At 41.1% G+C, this 14,137-nt stretch overlaps 1 protein-coding gene across 1 annotated transcript in view; it reads right to left on the reverse strand.

Annotated features, from left to right (window-relative positions):
* LOC115141381 (eukaryotic translation initiation factor 3 subunit E) overlaps window positions 1-13,598 on the reverse strand; it is a 43,363-nt gene extending 29,765 nt beyond the window's left edge. Inside the window, exons 1-4 of the mRNA XM_029680180.2 lie at window positions 13,482-13,598; window positions 8,890-9,007; window positions 8,481-8,598; window positions 772-814 (exon numbers count right to left, since the gene is read on the reverse strand). Of these exons, the coding sequence (XP_029536040.1) occupies window positions 772-814; window positions 8,481-8,598; window positions 8,890-9,007; window positions 13,482-13,571 (369 nt within the window). The 5' untranslated portion in view covers window positions 13,572-13,598. The remainder of the gene's footprint in view (window positions 1-771; window positions 815-8,480; window positions 8,599-8,889; window positions 9,008-13,481) is intronic.
* Between the last annotated feature and the right edge of the window lie 539 nt (window positions 13,599-14,137).

The following is a 14,137-nucleotide window of genomic DNA, read 5'->3' on the forward strand; positions in this document are numbered from 1 at the left end:
TTAAGAGGCTAACCTTTTAGCCAAGAAAAATGTATAGGAGTACAAATCCTTCAGAACGAACCTACTCTGGGGCAGGCTAACTCAGAGCCAACTCCATTTATCCTGAATCTAGTGTGAGCCACTAATTGAGGACCAATGAAATCAGATACCCTCGCAAAGAGTTGTCCCCATCTTTACGCCGTAACAATGATAAATGTCCATTAGGTGGGTGGGGGCCGGGTACATGTTCATGGGGGGTAGAATATCTCTGAACGGTACACTCCTGCTAACTCAGGACATATCACAGCGTGCTGTCGTCCGTTTGGGAACCGAGGCCAGTCTCAGATGCAGTGTGGCTTTGACAGGCAGTGGTTGCGAGCCACTGCGAAGCGGAGGGAGACCGCCCTTTCCCACAGCCGAGTGGCCTTCGCGCTGCAGAGGTGCATTGAGGACAGAGTGCAGGTCAGCGGGATACCAGGGTGGGAGGATTCCGGGGGGGGGGGGGGGGGGGTCACACCAAATCTAGACAACCAGCATTTCTGCGGGTAGACCAATGTGTCTCGAGCTGTTCTGTATATTCTTAACAATTCACCACAGACTGTAAAATGTCCACAGATTTTTCTGCAAGCTGTAAAGCCCCTTAAAAAAAAAAAAGTTAAAGTTTTGGGAAGTCATTACATGTCTCCCTGCTTGGGCCTTCCCGCCTCCCCCTTCCCTAAATAGCAGGTTCACACAGGAGTCATGAGAAACGCAGTTTAGAAGTGAAATGTCAGCAAAGCGGTCCAAACTTACGCTGTGTTTCTCCGCCAGATAGTTAAAAAGGGCCTGTCCATCCCTGAAAAAAAAAAAAAAAGTATCACAGTTAGTGGCCTTGTTTCATTAGGGTTGGCTGATGCAGGTTGGGTGTTGAGCCCCATTCAGGTGTACTTTTTCAATTTCTGGAATGTAGCAGGTCTAGAGTTCAGGGCAAATCAAGGGCCTTTCATTTTCAAGCTTTGAGCTGCACCTTTTGACCTTCAAGAGTCTGACAGGGAAGCAAAAGTACTTTTATTTTGTGTGAACATTCATAGGCTGTTTAAAACATTCATCTTCAACACTGACACCATTAAACTCATGGTCCAACAACCATTAGGGAGGGGGGGGGAGATCACTGACTTTACAAAAGTGGAAATGCAGTCTTACTTATTTAGAGTCAATCTATGGTTTTATATGCCATAAACTGAGTTGCCTTTCCTGTCTACATAGGGGAGGCATCAAAAACACACACTACATGACCATAATTATGTGGAAACATGCTCAACAAACATCTCATTCTAAAATCACAGGCATATATAAGAGTTGGTCCCCTATTTGCTGCTACAACAGCCTCCACTGTTCCACTTAATATTCAGCCACAAGAGCATTAGTGAGGTCGGGCACTGATGATGTTGGGCAATTAGGCCAGTCACACACTTGATGTTCCAATTCATCCCAAAGGTATTTGATGGGGTTGAAGTCAGTGCACTAAGCAGGCCAGTTAAGTTCTTCCACACTGAACTAGACAACCTGGCTTTTTCCACAGGCGCATTGTCACGCTGAAACAGGAAAGGGCCTTCCCCAAACTTGGAAGCACAGAATCTTCTGCTGTAGAGTTAAAGACTCCCTTCACTGAAACTAAGGGGCCTAGCCCAAAACATGTAAAACAGCCCCAGACCATTATACCATATTACTCCTCCAACAAACTTGACAGTTGGCACTATGCAGTCGGGCAGGCAGCTGTTCTCCTGGCATCCGCCAAACCCAGATTTGTCCATCGAACTGCTTAATGGTGAAGCGCGATTCATCACTCCAGAGAACGCATTTCCACTGCTCCGGAGTCCAATGCTGGCGAGCTTCACCCACTCCATTCAACGCTTGGTATTGCTCGTGGTGATCTTAGGCTTGTGCGGCTGCTCGGCCATGGAAACCCCTCACGAACAGTTCTTGTGCAGACTTCGAGGCAGTTTGGAACTCAGTAATGAGTGTTGCAACCGAGCACCGACAATTTTTACGCACTACATGCTTCAGCACTTGGCGGTCCTGTTCTGTGAGCCCTACCACTTCGTGGCTGAGCAGTTGTTGCACCTAGACATTTCCACCTCACAATAACAGCACTTAGTTGACCAGGGCAGCTGTAGCAGGGCAGAAATGTAACATCCTTGTTGGAAAGGTGTCATCCTATGATGGTGCCAGGTTGATGGTGCCAAGTCACAGAGCTCTTCAGTAAGGCCAGTCTACTGCAAATGTTTGTCTATGGAGATTACATGGCTGTGCATTCGATTTTATACACCTGTCAGCAAAGGGTGGGGTGAACTAGCCAAACCCAGTAATTTGAAGGGGTGCTCAGATATATGTATACACCCCCCACGGAAAGTACTCAGACCCCTTGACACCGTTTCATTACAGCCTTAATCTTAAATACCCCATAATAACAAAGCGAAAACAGGTAGACTTTTTTGCAAAAGTAAAAAATAAATAGCTTATTTACATAGGTATTCAGACCCTTTGCTATAAGACTCGAAATTGAGCTCAGGTGCATCCTGTTTCCATTGATCATCCTTGAGATGTTCCTACAAATTGGAGTCTACCTGTGGTATATTCAATTGATTGGGCATGATTTGGAAAGGCACACCTCTCTATAATGTCCCACAGTTGACAGTGCACGTCAGAGCAAAAACCAAGCCATAAGGTCGAAGGAAATGTCCGTAGAGCTCCGAGACAGGATTCTGTCGAGGCACAAATCCGGGGAAGGGTACCAAAAAATGTCTAACACTGAAGATTCACAAGAACAGTGTCCTCCATTAGGGATGTACCGACATGTTTTAGTCGATACCAATATCCAGTATTTTACGTGCCCAAAAACACCAATATGTTAAAAATAAATTGTACCCTTATAAGCATTGTAGAACAGTTAAATAGTTAACACACACAGCGGTCTAAAGCACTGCATGTCACTACAGTCCTTGGTTCAAATCCAGCAAGTAACACATCCGGACGTGATTGCCATAGGGCGGAGCACAATTGGCCCAACATTGTCCGGGTTCGGCCATCGTAAATAAGAATATGTTCTTAACTGACTTGCGTAGTTAAATGTTACACAAAATGTTACTTTGTTGGCATTTACATGTCCCCATTACCGGTAAAACATCATCAAAACCCATTCCTTTCACTGAGTGTGCTGTTTCGTTGGTAATTTGTTCAGTCGTTTCATTCTCAGCCAGGATTTCATCATACATGTGAAACAGTGAAGTTTCAGCTCTGTCTGTCCGTGGCCCCTCTTCCTCGGTGCGCATGGTCACCGTGTCAGTTTCTATCTTGTCCAGCGGTGTATGTAACAATTCACGTAAACCCTTTGTCTGCATCGAAGTAGTGGTCCTTGTACATAGCATTGAGCATGGTGGCAACCGTAAAGAGGCTCAGAGAGAATGACACCGAATCGCTTGTTCACAGCCTCAAGTACTTTTCCAAGTTTATTGCAGACATACTGTGGGGTTATGTTGAGCAGGCATTTCAATGCCATGGCAGGGTATCACTTTGGCTGCAGACGCAGTTGATTAGCTTATTTTGAGTCAGTTGTACAAATGGCGCTTGGAGTGTGTTCATGTTTCAAATGCCATTGAAAATGGCAGCAGCAGGATGAGAACCAGCACATCAGAGCATGCAATACGGCTTTCCTCAGTATGAAATCTCGTCGATCCACTGTGCTGTCAGACTCTGCATGCTCATGGTGCTGAAGTCGCTGGTCCAAATGTCAGTCGTGAAGCTAATAGCAATGGCACCCATAGCAAGTAGCTCATGGATGAGTTTCAACAATACTGTGTAACTCCGGTAGGGCAACAGCTGAAAAATAGCACCAACTAGGTAATGTGAACCGGTGCTCGACCAGTTGGCAAAAGCCATAATCCACAACAGAAAGGTTGAACGTCAAGGGCAAAGAATTCCATTATCTTGGCATTAACGGATTTCGCCTTTGAATTGTCACACTGAAATTTTCTTGATCTTCACACCTGGAGGAAACCTGGCACCATCCCTACAGAGAAGCATGGTGGCAGCATCATGCGGTGGGGATGTTTTTCACCGACAAGGAATGCGAGACAAGTCAGGATCGAGGGAAAGATGAACAGAGAAATATAGGAGATCCTTGATGAAAAAGTGCTCTGGAGCACTTTGTCAGCCAGTAATAGTCAAGCGAATAACTGGTGATATCACGGTAATTGACCGTTAACCTGTTACGTCGAGCAATCCCGTATCCGGGAGCGTAATTATAGCCTCAAGCTCATTACCATAACGCAACGTTAACTATTCATGAAAATCGCAAATGAAATGAAATAAATATATTGGCTCACAAGCTTAGCCTTTTGTTAACAACACTGTCATCTCAGATTTTCTAAATATGCTTTTCAACCATAGCTACACAAGCATTTGTGTAAGACTATTGATAGCTAGCATAGCATTAAGCCTAGCATTCAGCAGGCAACATTTTCACAAAAACAAGAAAAGCATTCAAGTAAAATCATTTACCTTTGAAGAACTTCGGATGTTTTCAATGAGGAGACTCAGTTAGACAGCAAATGTTCCGTTTTTCCAAAATTATTATTTGTGTAGGAGAAATCGCTCCGTTTTGTTCATCACGTTTGACTAAGAAAAAACCCCGAAAATTCAGTCATTACAACGGCGAACATTTTTCCAAATTAACTCCATAATATCGACAGAAACATGGCAAACGTTGTTTAGAATCAATCCTCAAGGTGTTTTTCACATATCTATTCGATGATAAGTCATTCGTGGCAGTTTGGTTTCTCCTCTGAACCAAATGGTAAAATGCACGCAGCTGGAGATTGCGCAATAATTGCAACGGAGGACACCAAGCGGGGCACCTGGTAAATGTAGTCTCTTATGGTCAATCTTCCAATGATATGCCTACAAATACGTCACAATGCTGCAGACACCTTGGGGAAACGACAGAAAGTGTAGGCTCATTCCTTTGCGCATTCACAGCCATATAAGGAGACATTGGAACAAAGCGCATTCAAAATCTGGGGCATTTTCTGTTTGAAATTTCATCTTTGTTTCACCTGTAGCATCAGTTCTGTGGCACTCACAGATAATATATTTGCAGATTTGGAAACGTCAGAGTGTTTTCTTTCCAAACCTGTCAATTATATGCATAGTCGAGCATCTTTCCGTGACAAAATATCTTGTTTAAAACGGGAACGTTTTTATCCAAAAATTAAAAGAGCGCCCCCTATATCGAAGAGGTTAATTAACAAACATTTAACATCTTCTGGCTTCCACACAGCTTACAAGCCACTGATGCAGACCTTTGGAACCGCTACAATTGAATAAGTCTTATAAATCCATGTAATTTACCTTACACCTTCACAATAAAGCCATTATGTTATACGGGTCTAAACAAGATGAATAAAATGTCTTTCAAAACAGAATAGCATACACCGATTTGTCCTTTGTCCTCATGTTAGGTACTGATCTGGCTGTGCTATATGGCTGTAGGCTACAGTAGATCATTTCAGGCAAGATTCGCTTAGAAGTCCAGGGCATTATTTTATAGTACGAGGAATACAATAGAAAGGATATTTTCTCCAAACGATGAAGGAGTGCGCACATCAGGCTGTTCTGTTATGAGCGGTTAACAAAGAAACAGCTAATCCTATATGCTTAGAGTTATTTATGTAACTAGTTATGATAAAGGTTGGGCTATATACACATGTTTGGCTTGTTAATACATTCTCTGGCTGCATGATGCAACTAATTATGATTTGGAAAAAGTTACATAAAAAAGGTATGAGCTCTGCCTCTTTTTTATGTAGGAGCTACACACTTCATCAGTCTCTCATTCATAATTTGACAAGCACTTAATGCCTCGAATTCCCCGACAGCAACCCGTGTAGTCGTATTGCCCACCCCCCACCAAAAAATGTCATGCCTTTTGCAGCCATTGTGGCCTCGGGGTGAATATAATAATTATAATCCCGTTCTCCCTGCTTGCTCCGAAGAACCTCTCATGGACCTCTGTCACTGATTGAGTCTTTCTCACAGGCTACAAGTGAAAACAGACACATTGGGGACGTAACTGAACGCGTCCTTATCCAATTCCGAGGTGCATATTGAAGATATTGGAAGAACTGTCCACATTTACTTTGTCAGCCAACGAGATGAGTAGGCCTAACAAACAGCTAAAGAACTAGCCTATTTTTTCACATTACAAAGCACAGCAATGCACACACTGCAGTAGGCGATGAGCGCTAACAGTCCATTTACACCATTACCAAAAATGATCTCAAATGCAATTATGGATGTAATACTTTTATTATAAAAAAGGTGCATTTATGGTCAAAATGATCTTCCCCAATCTTCCAACTCACATGCCGGATATGTATGCTAGTTAGGCTCTACACCAGTTTTAAAGCGGATTGATTCTTCTTAATTTTAAAAAGTTATTTGGACACCTTAGTTGTGATTACAAACCTCCTTAAAAACATGGTGTGCGTGCGACTGATTTGAAAAAGTCCAACAAAAAAGTATGCATTGTTTCTTGCCTGAACCTGGGCATCATTCAAAAGTGATAATGTATAATTCACAAGAAAAAGGCTAATATTTTCACCCATCATACTATTTGATTTAATCTTGTCTATACATATAAATTACTTTCCTACTTAAATTTTTTTTTAATTTTTTATTGTTTGAAATTTGTTTTGATTTAGAATGGACCATTATCATGCACCCGACTTAAAACAGGGGCAAAAAAAAATACATGTCATCTGTGCACTTAAATAGCAAACGCTTTTCCTGTGGTTCATTTTCATCCCAGCCAGGTAGGCAATACACCTGTTGTAAAGCGAAGCAATGTGCTTAATATTAGGAAAGTTGAGAAATAAATAGGCTTCGCCTATAGAAAGCTGGTGGGATCCTTTTTTATAGAAGCCATCACTGTTCTCACAATTACATAGCCTATAGAAATGTTGAGCAACATGAGTCCTAATGAAGTGTTCGATTAGATGTCAGAGTGATGAGGCAATAGAGTGCAGAGTACCAGGCAATTAGCAAGTTTGGTAGGCTACTAATGACCATCAGCAGCATCAGAGCTTGGAGAAGCGTAATTACTGTGACTAAGCGGTCACATGGAATTTGACTGCCTTCATGACTGCCGGTGTGGTGGTAATATGGTCACCGTAACAGCCCTAGTCTTCACCAAGACCTACCCCAGGTTCTCACATCCACAACTGCCTTGCAAGATACAGGAACAATGGCAAGAAACCCCACATATCCAAATGTAAAGATCTACATTGTGCCTTAAACCCTTTCAAAAGAGACACAGCATTATATTACTAGCACCAACTTTGGGACCAAAAAGAACAAAGAAGCAATGGAAATTGACAAACTCAAGATCCATGGAATTGTTTAATTTCCTTAACTTCTTGCGGCGAGCCATCCCGGATCCGGGATCGTGAATACAGCCTCAAGCTCATTACCATAACGCAACGTTAACTATTCATGAAAATCGCAAATGAAATGAAATCAATATGCTAGCTCTCAAGCTTAGCCTTTTGTTAACAACACTGTCATCTCAGATTTTCAAAAATATGCTTCTCAACCATAGCAACTCACAGATAATATCTTTTGTGTTTTCTTTCCAAAGCGGCCAATTATATGAATAGTTGAGCATCTTTTCGTGACAAAATATTGCGCTTAAAACGGGAACGTTTTTTTTATCCAATAATGAAATAGCGCCCCCATAGCTTCAACTGGTTAACCTATCATCAGAAACAAGGCAATAATCCAGAAAGTGAGTGACAGAATTTGGCTAGGCCTAAATGATATTTGCTTCAAAGAGATATTAAGTTGAGGGCAGGCCTCCTATTAAGCATGTAGGCAAACAGTGCACCTAAGACCATTCGGAATAGAAAATAGCTGTAGCACAAAAAGTTTGAAGTTACATTCACAAGGCTTCAAACTCCCATTACAATGGTCAGTATAAGATGCCTGCTTTGATAAACAAACATGTCTCAAAACCAAACCTTTAATAAACCATTCAAGATTGGCAAGTGGATGAAAAGTGTCCTTTGACGAACTGAACTCATTCCTGCCAAGAAGCCAAGTAAAGAATGAGGACTTGAATTTAACCAAACTATTTTAATTACGGCAAAGTCAGCGCCATTCTTAACATTCACCGCAGCATTGTGTATCGGTCTCCTCGTCTGCTGAGTTAATGTAACCCTAAAGCAACTCTAGGGAAATTGATCCAAAAAGTAGGCATATCAATTTTTTTGATTACCATCTCAATTTAACACCACTTGATTCATTCATTAAGCCTGCAAAGTCAGACAGCAAGACCAATACTCTGGGAAATCATGAATTGCAAAAAATAAAAAAGGCATTGTCCACGATTGACCATCTATAAAATGTAAACGACAACTCCAAAACCATCCATTGGTTAAATAGTGGGACAGGAGGATCAAACTCACCTGGTTGACTGCATCTGTTTTGTGGTCTCTGGGTCCTCAAACATCTTCACAATGGGCTCCGTCTCACCCTGCAGCTGCTTCAGCTGAGCCACCACAGTGATCCTCTTCTCCTTTAGGGCTTCACATGGACAGAGAGAAACCATTAGAGGCTTTGACCAAGGCAATACCCGGGAGAATACCATTACATGCAACATTAAAGATTTGTGTCTGTTTATACTAGTTTTTGGAACAGTGTTGTATTAAGCATGACTAAAATGTGAGGGGAATGGTGTGCAATCAGTTTCACTGCCATCTTGTGATTTATTGATGAAACAGTGTAATCACTGAACAATACATAATCATTATCACTGTACAGCTTTCTTTAACAAAAATGTTAGGAGGTAGACTACGCAGTGTGCAGTCTACTTACTGGCGGGGATCTCTTTCTCAGGGAAGAGGTTTTTGTGAACATCCATGGCAAAGTCCACCATGTTGGTCTCGCTAAGGAGATCCAATTTTCCATGAAGCAGTTCCTTCTCATTGTAGATCTGATAGTGGAAATAGTTAGGGGTAAATGGGGTTAGTTTGTCATGTACAGTTTCAAATTCTTAACTTTACCTACCCAGTTTAAGAGAACTGCTGACAACGACAAGTTCAGGAGTTCAGCTACTAAGCTGACTAACAAAGTTAGAAAACGTGTTTAGCTGTAATGGATGCCTGGTTGTTAAAAGGCACCCACCAGAGGGCAATGCCACCCTCATTTTGAAGCAATTCCTGCCCTAGAGGGTAAATGCTTGTTTTGGTTAAAAGCTACCTGTACATATTCACGAATTGGAGCTGGGAAAGAACGCTGTGGTGATTTCCACACAGAGTGGAGAAACATTAACAAATAGATTACTGTTAGTGTAGCTAGCTAGCATGCTAACCTTAGCTAGACATCTTGCTAATCGTATCTAGCTAGCTAACATTATCAGTTGCTCGTTTAAAAAAATTATTACCTTTTCTTTTTAACTACACTGTATTCAAAAGATTAACCAGCTGTCTAGGTTGAAATCTTTGCCACAGATGGAAACTAGCATCTTTGACTTCACCATCAATTGTGATTCTCTTGGCCTCTTCAATAAGAGGCATGCATTTTTTTTACATTACACTGCACACGGTGCAACCTTTGGTAGGTAGGTTGCAGTACAGCAAATCAAAATCAGCTCATGGTTCTCAAAGGGAAATGAACTGATAGGCAACAATGACTGATGCACATCGCAAATACCTTGAGGAGCATCGGACACAAAACACCAATACAGATTTAACAGGCCAACAAAATAGATACAAGTTCCTTGAATTTATTTTGCGGGTGCCTGTTCATTATAGGATAGACACTTGTGGTTTAGCTGCACCAATCAAAGCGGCGAAGCATGTCGTGAAGCAATAGTTTAGTGGTCAAAACCATTCATCTTGGGGCGACCAGGGGAGCAGGGTTGTAAAAAGCAATCATATCACGCATTTATAAAATGGTCATATATGTTTGAGGAATACAGAGCGGCAAAAAAATGTTATGGATACTTTACCAAACAAGTTTACACCCCTTATTTTAAGGGGTGTACACCCCTTATTGCTCCATGGCTAAGGAGGCCAAGTGCATGCTACTTCAAAAAGCATTTTGCTCAGTTGCAAATTGAAGATTAAGAACTTGCAGGTGTTGCTGATTAATAAAAACAATGCCATGCTGGTGGGTGGTAACATTCAAATAAAACCAAAGATCAGAAAATTAACATGTGCTAATATTTTTCAGTCCATCATATCATAGGCGAAACACAGAAAAAAATCATATGTCCCCACTTCGGATTTCCCACTTCAAGCCCAAATACATCATACTTTGACTAAAAACAATAACTTCAATTTTAAGAGCTGTCCACACCAAGGACCATAATTATATTATTTTTGTTATAATAATTCAAATGAACAGGAGAGTTCACACAACTACAAAAAGAGTTGAACGATAATGATAGCCATCGTTTGGATCCACTTTCAGAGTGATTTTTTCCCTGTCCCTCCAACGACAAAACAATGACAACCAATCAAAAACGGCTTCTATTTTTTATTATATTTCACCTTTATTTAACCAGGTAAGCTAACTGAGAACAAGTTCTCATTTACAACTGCGACCTGGCCATGATAAAGCATAAAATTGAAGCCTTCTTGGTTCTTGCTGCACGAGGCTGCCCGGAGAGGATATGAAGCGGAGCGCACCGTATGCTTTCCTGAATAACTGAGCATATTTGTGGCCACATTAATTCTAGTACGATTTGGGAGACTGAGCCACGACAAACAGAAGGCCATATTTTCCAATGATAACCCCATCTGTTAACGCCGATACATCCTGACAAAATACACATTATGACGGTCCTGCTAATATGCCTTTCTGGACCTGGTAAACTCTCAAAATATCTAGCTTCTTCAGCTACACATCTCTAGCCTCTTTTCCAGCTGTTTCCATGCACAATAGGCTATTCAAGCCTCTCCGCTATTCCTCTTAACGTGAAATCTCAGGAAAAGCCATAGGCTTAGTATAAACAATTAAACAAATAAATATCCTAACGGCCTTTCTCTTGAGTGAAGGGGGCTTGCCCTTGCTAAATGTAAAATAGTCCTAGGCCAAACGAACTGTCGCATAGGTCAGACATGAGCACAGCGAAAAAAAGCCAAACAAATGGACAGTCATTCGAAAAATGGAATTCACTTGCAAACCACGCTTTAGTGGCTAAACTGTTTTTGCCCCATTACTACATTTAAATATGAGTTTCTATATAACATGTACATTGAAGTATTATGTGCAGTTGTGACTAAGAACACACCCTGAAGCACTGAAAAGTCTTGTAATAGGCCTACAGGGTGCTGTAGGATGCATTGATTGATTGGCAGGTGTCCTGCAGAATGATAAATGATCTGCTGCCCGTTTCATAATATTACCTTATGTCCCAGCTGCTTGCCATAGTTTTGAAATAATCACACACACAAAAAACAGGCCTTATTTTTAGGCATTTTTCACCCTGCCAGCTCCTATTAGTTCTATTGAGTACCAAAACTCGCCTTCCGAACGTTCTATTCCCAGCCTAATGTTCTAAGTCACAATGCCTGCTTTGCCATTGTTGACAATGGGACCTGCTGGTTGTTAAAATGTAAACAAAAAATTACGTAAGGCTGTGCAGCATACTCCGCTGTCATCAAATGCTAGCAACAAAATACCTGGAAAGGAAGCCGGTATATTTCGCAAAATATCTCGCAATACGTATAATTCGAATTTTTCTACCTTCTTGCCCTTTGTGCTGTTGTCTGTGCCCAATAACATTTGTATCATGTATTGTGCTGCTACCATGTTGTGTGGTCATGTGTTGCTGCCTTGCTATGTTGTCTCTGGTCTCTATGTAGTGTTGTCGCTTTTGCCGTGATGTGTTTTGTCCTATTTATAATACCACCCCCATCCCAGCAGGAGGCCTTTTGCAGGCTGTCATTGTACATAAGAATTTGTTCTTAACCGACTTGCCTAGTTAAATAAAGGTCAAATAAAGAATGCAGATATAAGCTCACTTGGCACAATCGAGGTGTGGATGTTTAAAGGAGCGCCAAGTCTAGGTCCAATAGGCTTTAAACAGCTTCTACCCCCAAGCCATAAGACTCCTGTACAGCAGGTCAAATGGCTACCCAGACCATTTGCAGTGCACCTCCCACCCCACTTTACACCACTTATACGCTCTGTTATTACTGATGCATAGTCACTTTAATAACTCTACCTAGATGAACATACTACCTCAAATAACCAGTGCCCCCCTGTATATAGTCTTGCTATTGTTATTTCACTGATGCTCTTTAATTACGTCTTACTTTTACCTCTTATTCTTAACTGTATTTTTTGCAACTGCATTGTTGGTTAGGGGCTCCTAAAGTCAGCATTTCACTCTAAGGTCTAATACATTCGGAGCATGTGACTAATAACATTTGATGTTTACCTTCTACACGAGTTATTATTTTTCAGTTTAGTCCTAAAAACAGATTGTGGTAATATAAAAAGGGATCCTTTTAGGCGTAACGGAACTCTGAACGTCACTCCAGTTAAAACAGACTCCGCGAACGTTAATTTGCTATGAACTCGCGAAAGTGTTCCAGCTTAGCCAACGTTCTTCGCCCATTTTTCAGCATTGGATGAATTTTGACTCGTTCTATTGTCCAACGCTGGTGTGGATTTATAGGTTTATAGCTATGTATAATTTATAGTTCTTGGTGTGAATAGCCCTTTATTGACTTCAATCGTTGTGCAACGTCATGGGTAAGCTCTGGGCATCGTGAATTTCTGTTATTGCCTTGTGGTGAAGTTACTTTAAGGCATACCTAGTGTTTATTGTTAACTAGTCATCAACCTTTCTAGGTAACGTTAACGTTACTAGCTAACTAACAATAAGAGTTAACGCGTTAGGTAGTTGAAAATGACACTAGTTAAATACATTCTCGAGACGAGGATCTAGCTAGCATCTAGGAGTCATGTAACTAAGATCTTCATTGATATATATATTATATATATGTTGAAAAGTAAAAGCTCAATACATGTAGCAAACGTTTGTTTACTAGACTAGCCAGATAACTTAAGATGCAGCAGCCGACAGTAAACCCGGTTAACGTTTGGCAACTAACTACTGTTAGCCTAAGTTTTAAAATAAAGTTAGCTAACGTTAGCTAGTTTATGTAGCGCGCTGCAGTTAACGCTATGCCATACGTTAATATAAAGCAAACTGACACCCAACAAAGCGTTTACTAGATCACATATATAGTTAGCTAACAGAAGAAGCATATGCTAGTTAGCAAGCTAGCTCGTGCTATTGTCTGTGCTGCTGGACCTGAAACAGCGCGAGGCCCCAATTCATGGGCGACTCTTTCACGCACGTGGCATTTACATTATTTACATGGGTTATTTACACACTTCTACCGAAAATCTAGATTGTATGTGCAACCTAACATAACACACGCATTTACCTCTTTGACAGAAAGGAATTCCAGCAAAGGAAAGACGAGATGTCTGTCCAAAAAATGGGCAATTTTGGTGGTGAGGTCGTACTCCGCCATTTTCACTGCGAGAGGGGAGGAAGTAGACGCGAGAACATGTTACGTAAATGACCAATCAGCGTCACTTTCCGCTTCAGTACCTGCACGGATTGGCCATATTGATAACAATTCTACTATTTTAATGAGCATAACGACGATTATGACCATGTCTAATTATACTGTACATTATCTGACCTGGCTGTTCCAACAAAGCGAATTGGAGGCATATTGTAGCATTCAAGATTCACATTCAAGATGTTTTTTTTCTTAGACAGTTTCGTAGACAAGATAAAACAAATGAGTGGATTAAGTAGCCTTCAACTAATAAAACAAATGTCCAACACCTCGCGGGTCAGTGCAAACACTGTCTCACAATTTTCAAGTCCTAATTTAGTCTATTTATTTTGAATTGTTCCTGATAATGGCATGTGCATGAAAGCATTTTCTCCTAATTAGACCTTGCAATTAGTGTATTATTAAGTTATCCCTTTGGCAACCAATTTGTTAATATTGTTTCACTTTTGTTGTGAGTGTACAACTCCTTCTCTTGTGACTCGCAGGGCTGTCTCATGAAGATGTTGTATAAT

This window comes from Oncorhynchus nerka, linkage group LG14 (genome assembly GCF_034236695.1).
Source record: "Oncorhynchus nerka isolate Pitt River linkage group LG14, Oner_Uvic_2.0, whole genome shotgun sequence".
Lineage (NCBI taxonomy): Eukaryota > Metazoa > Chordata > Actinopteri > Salmoniformes > Salmonidae > Oncorhynchus > Oncorhynchus nerka.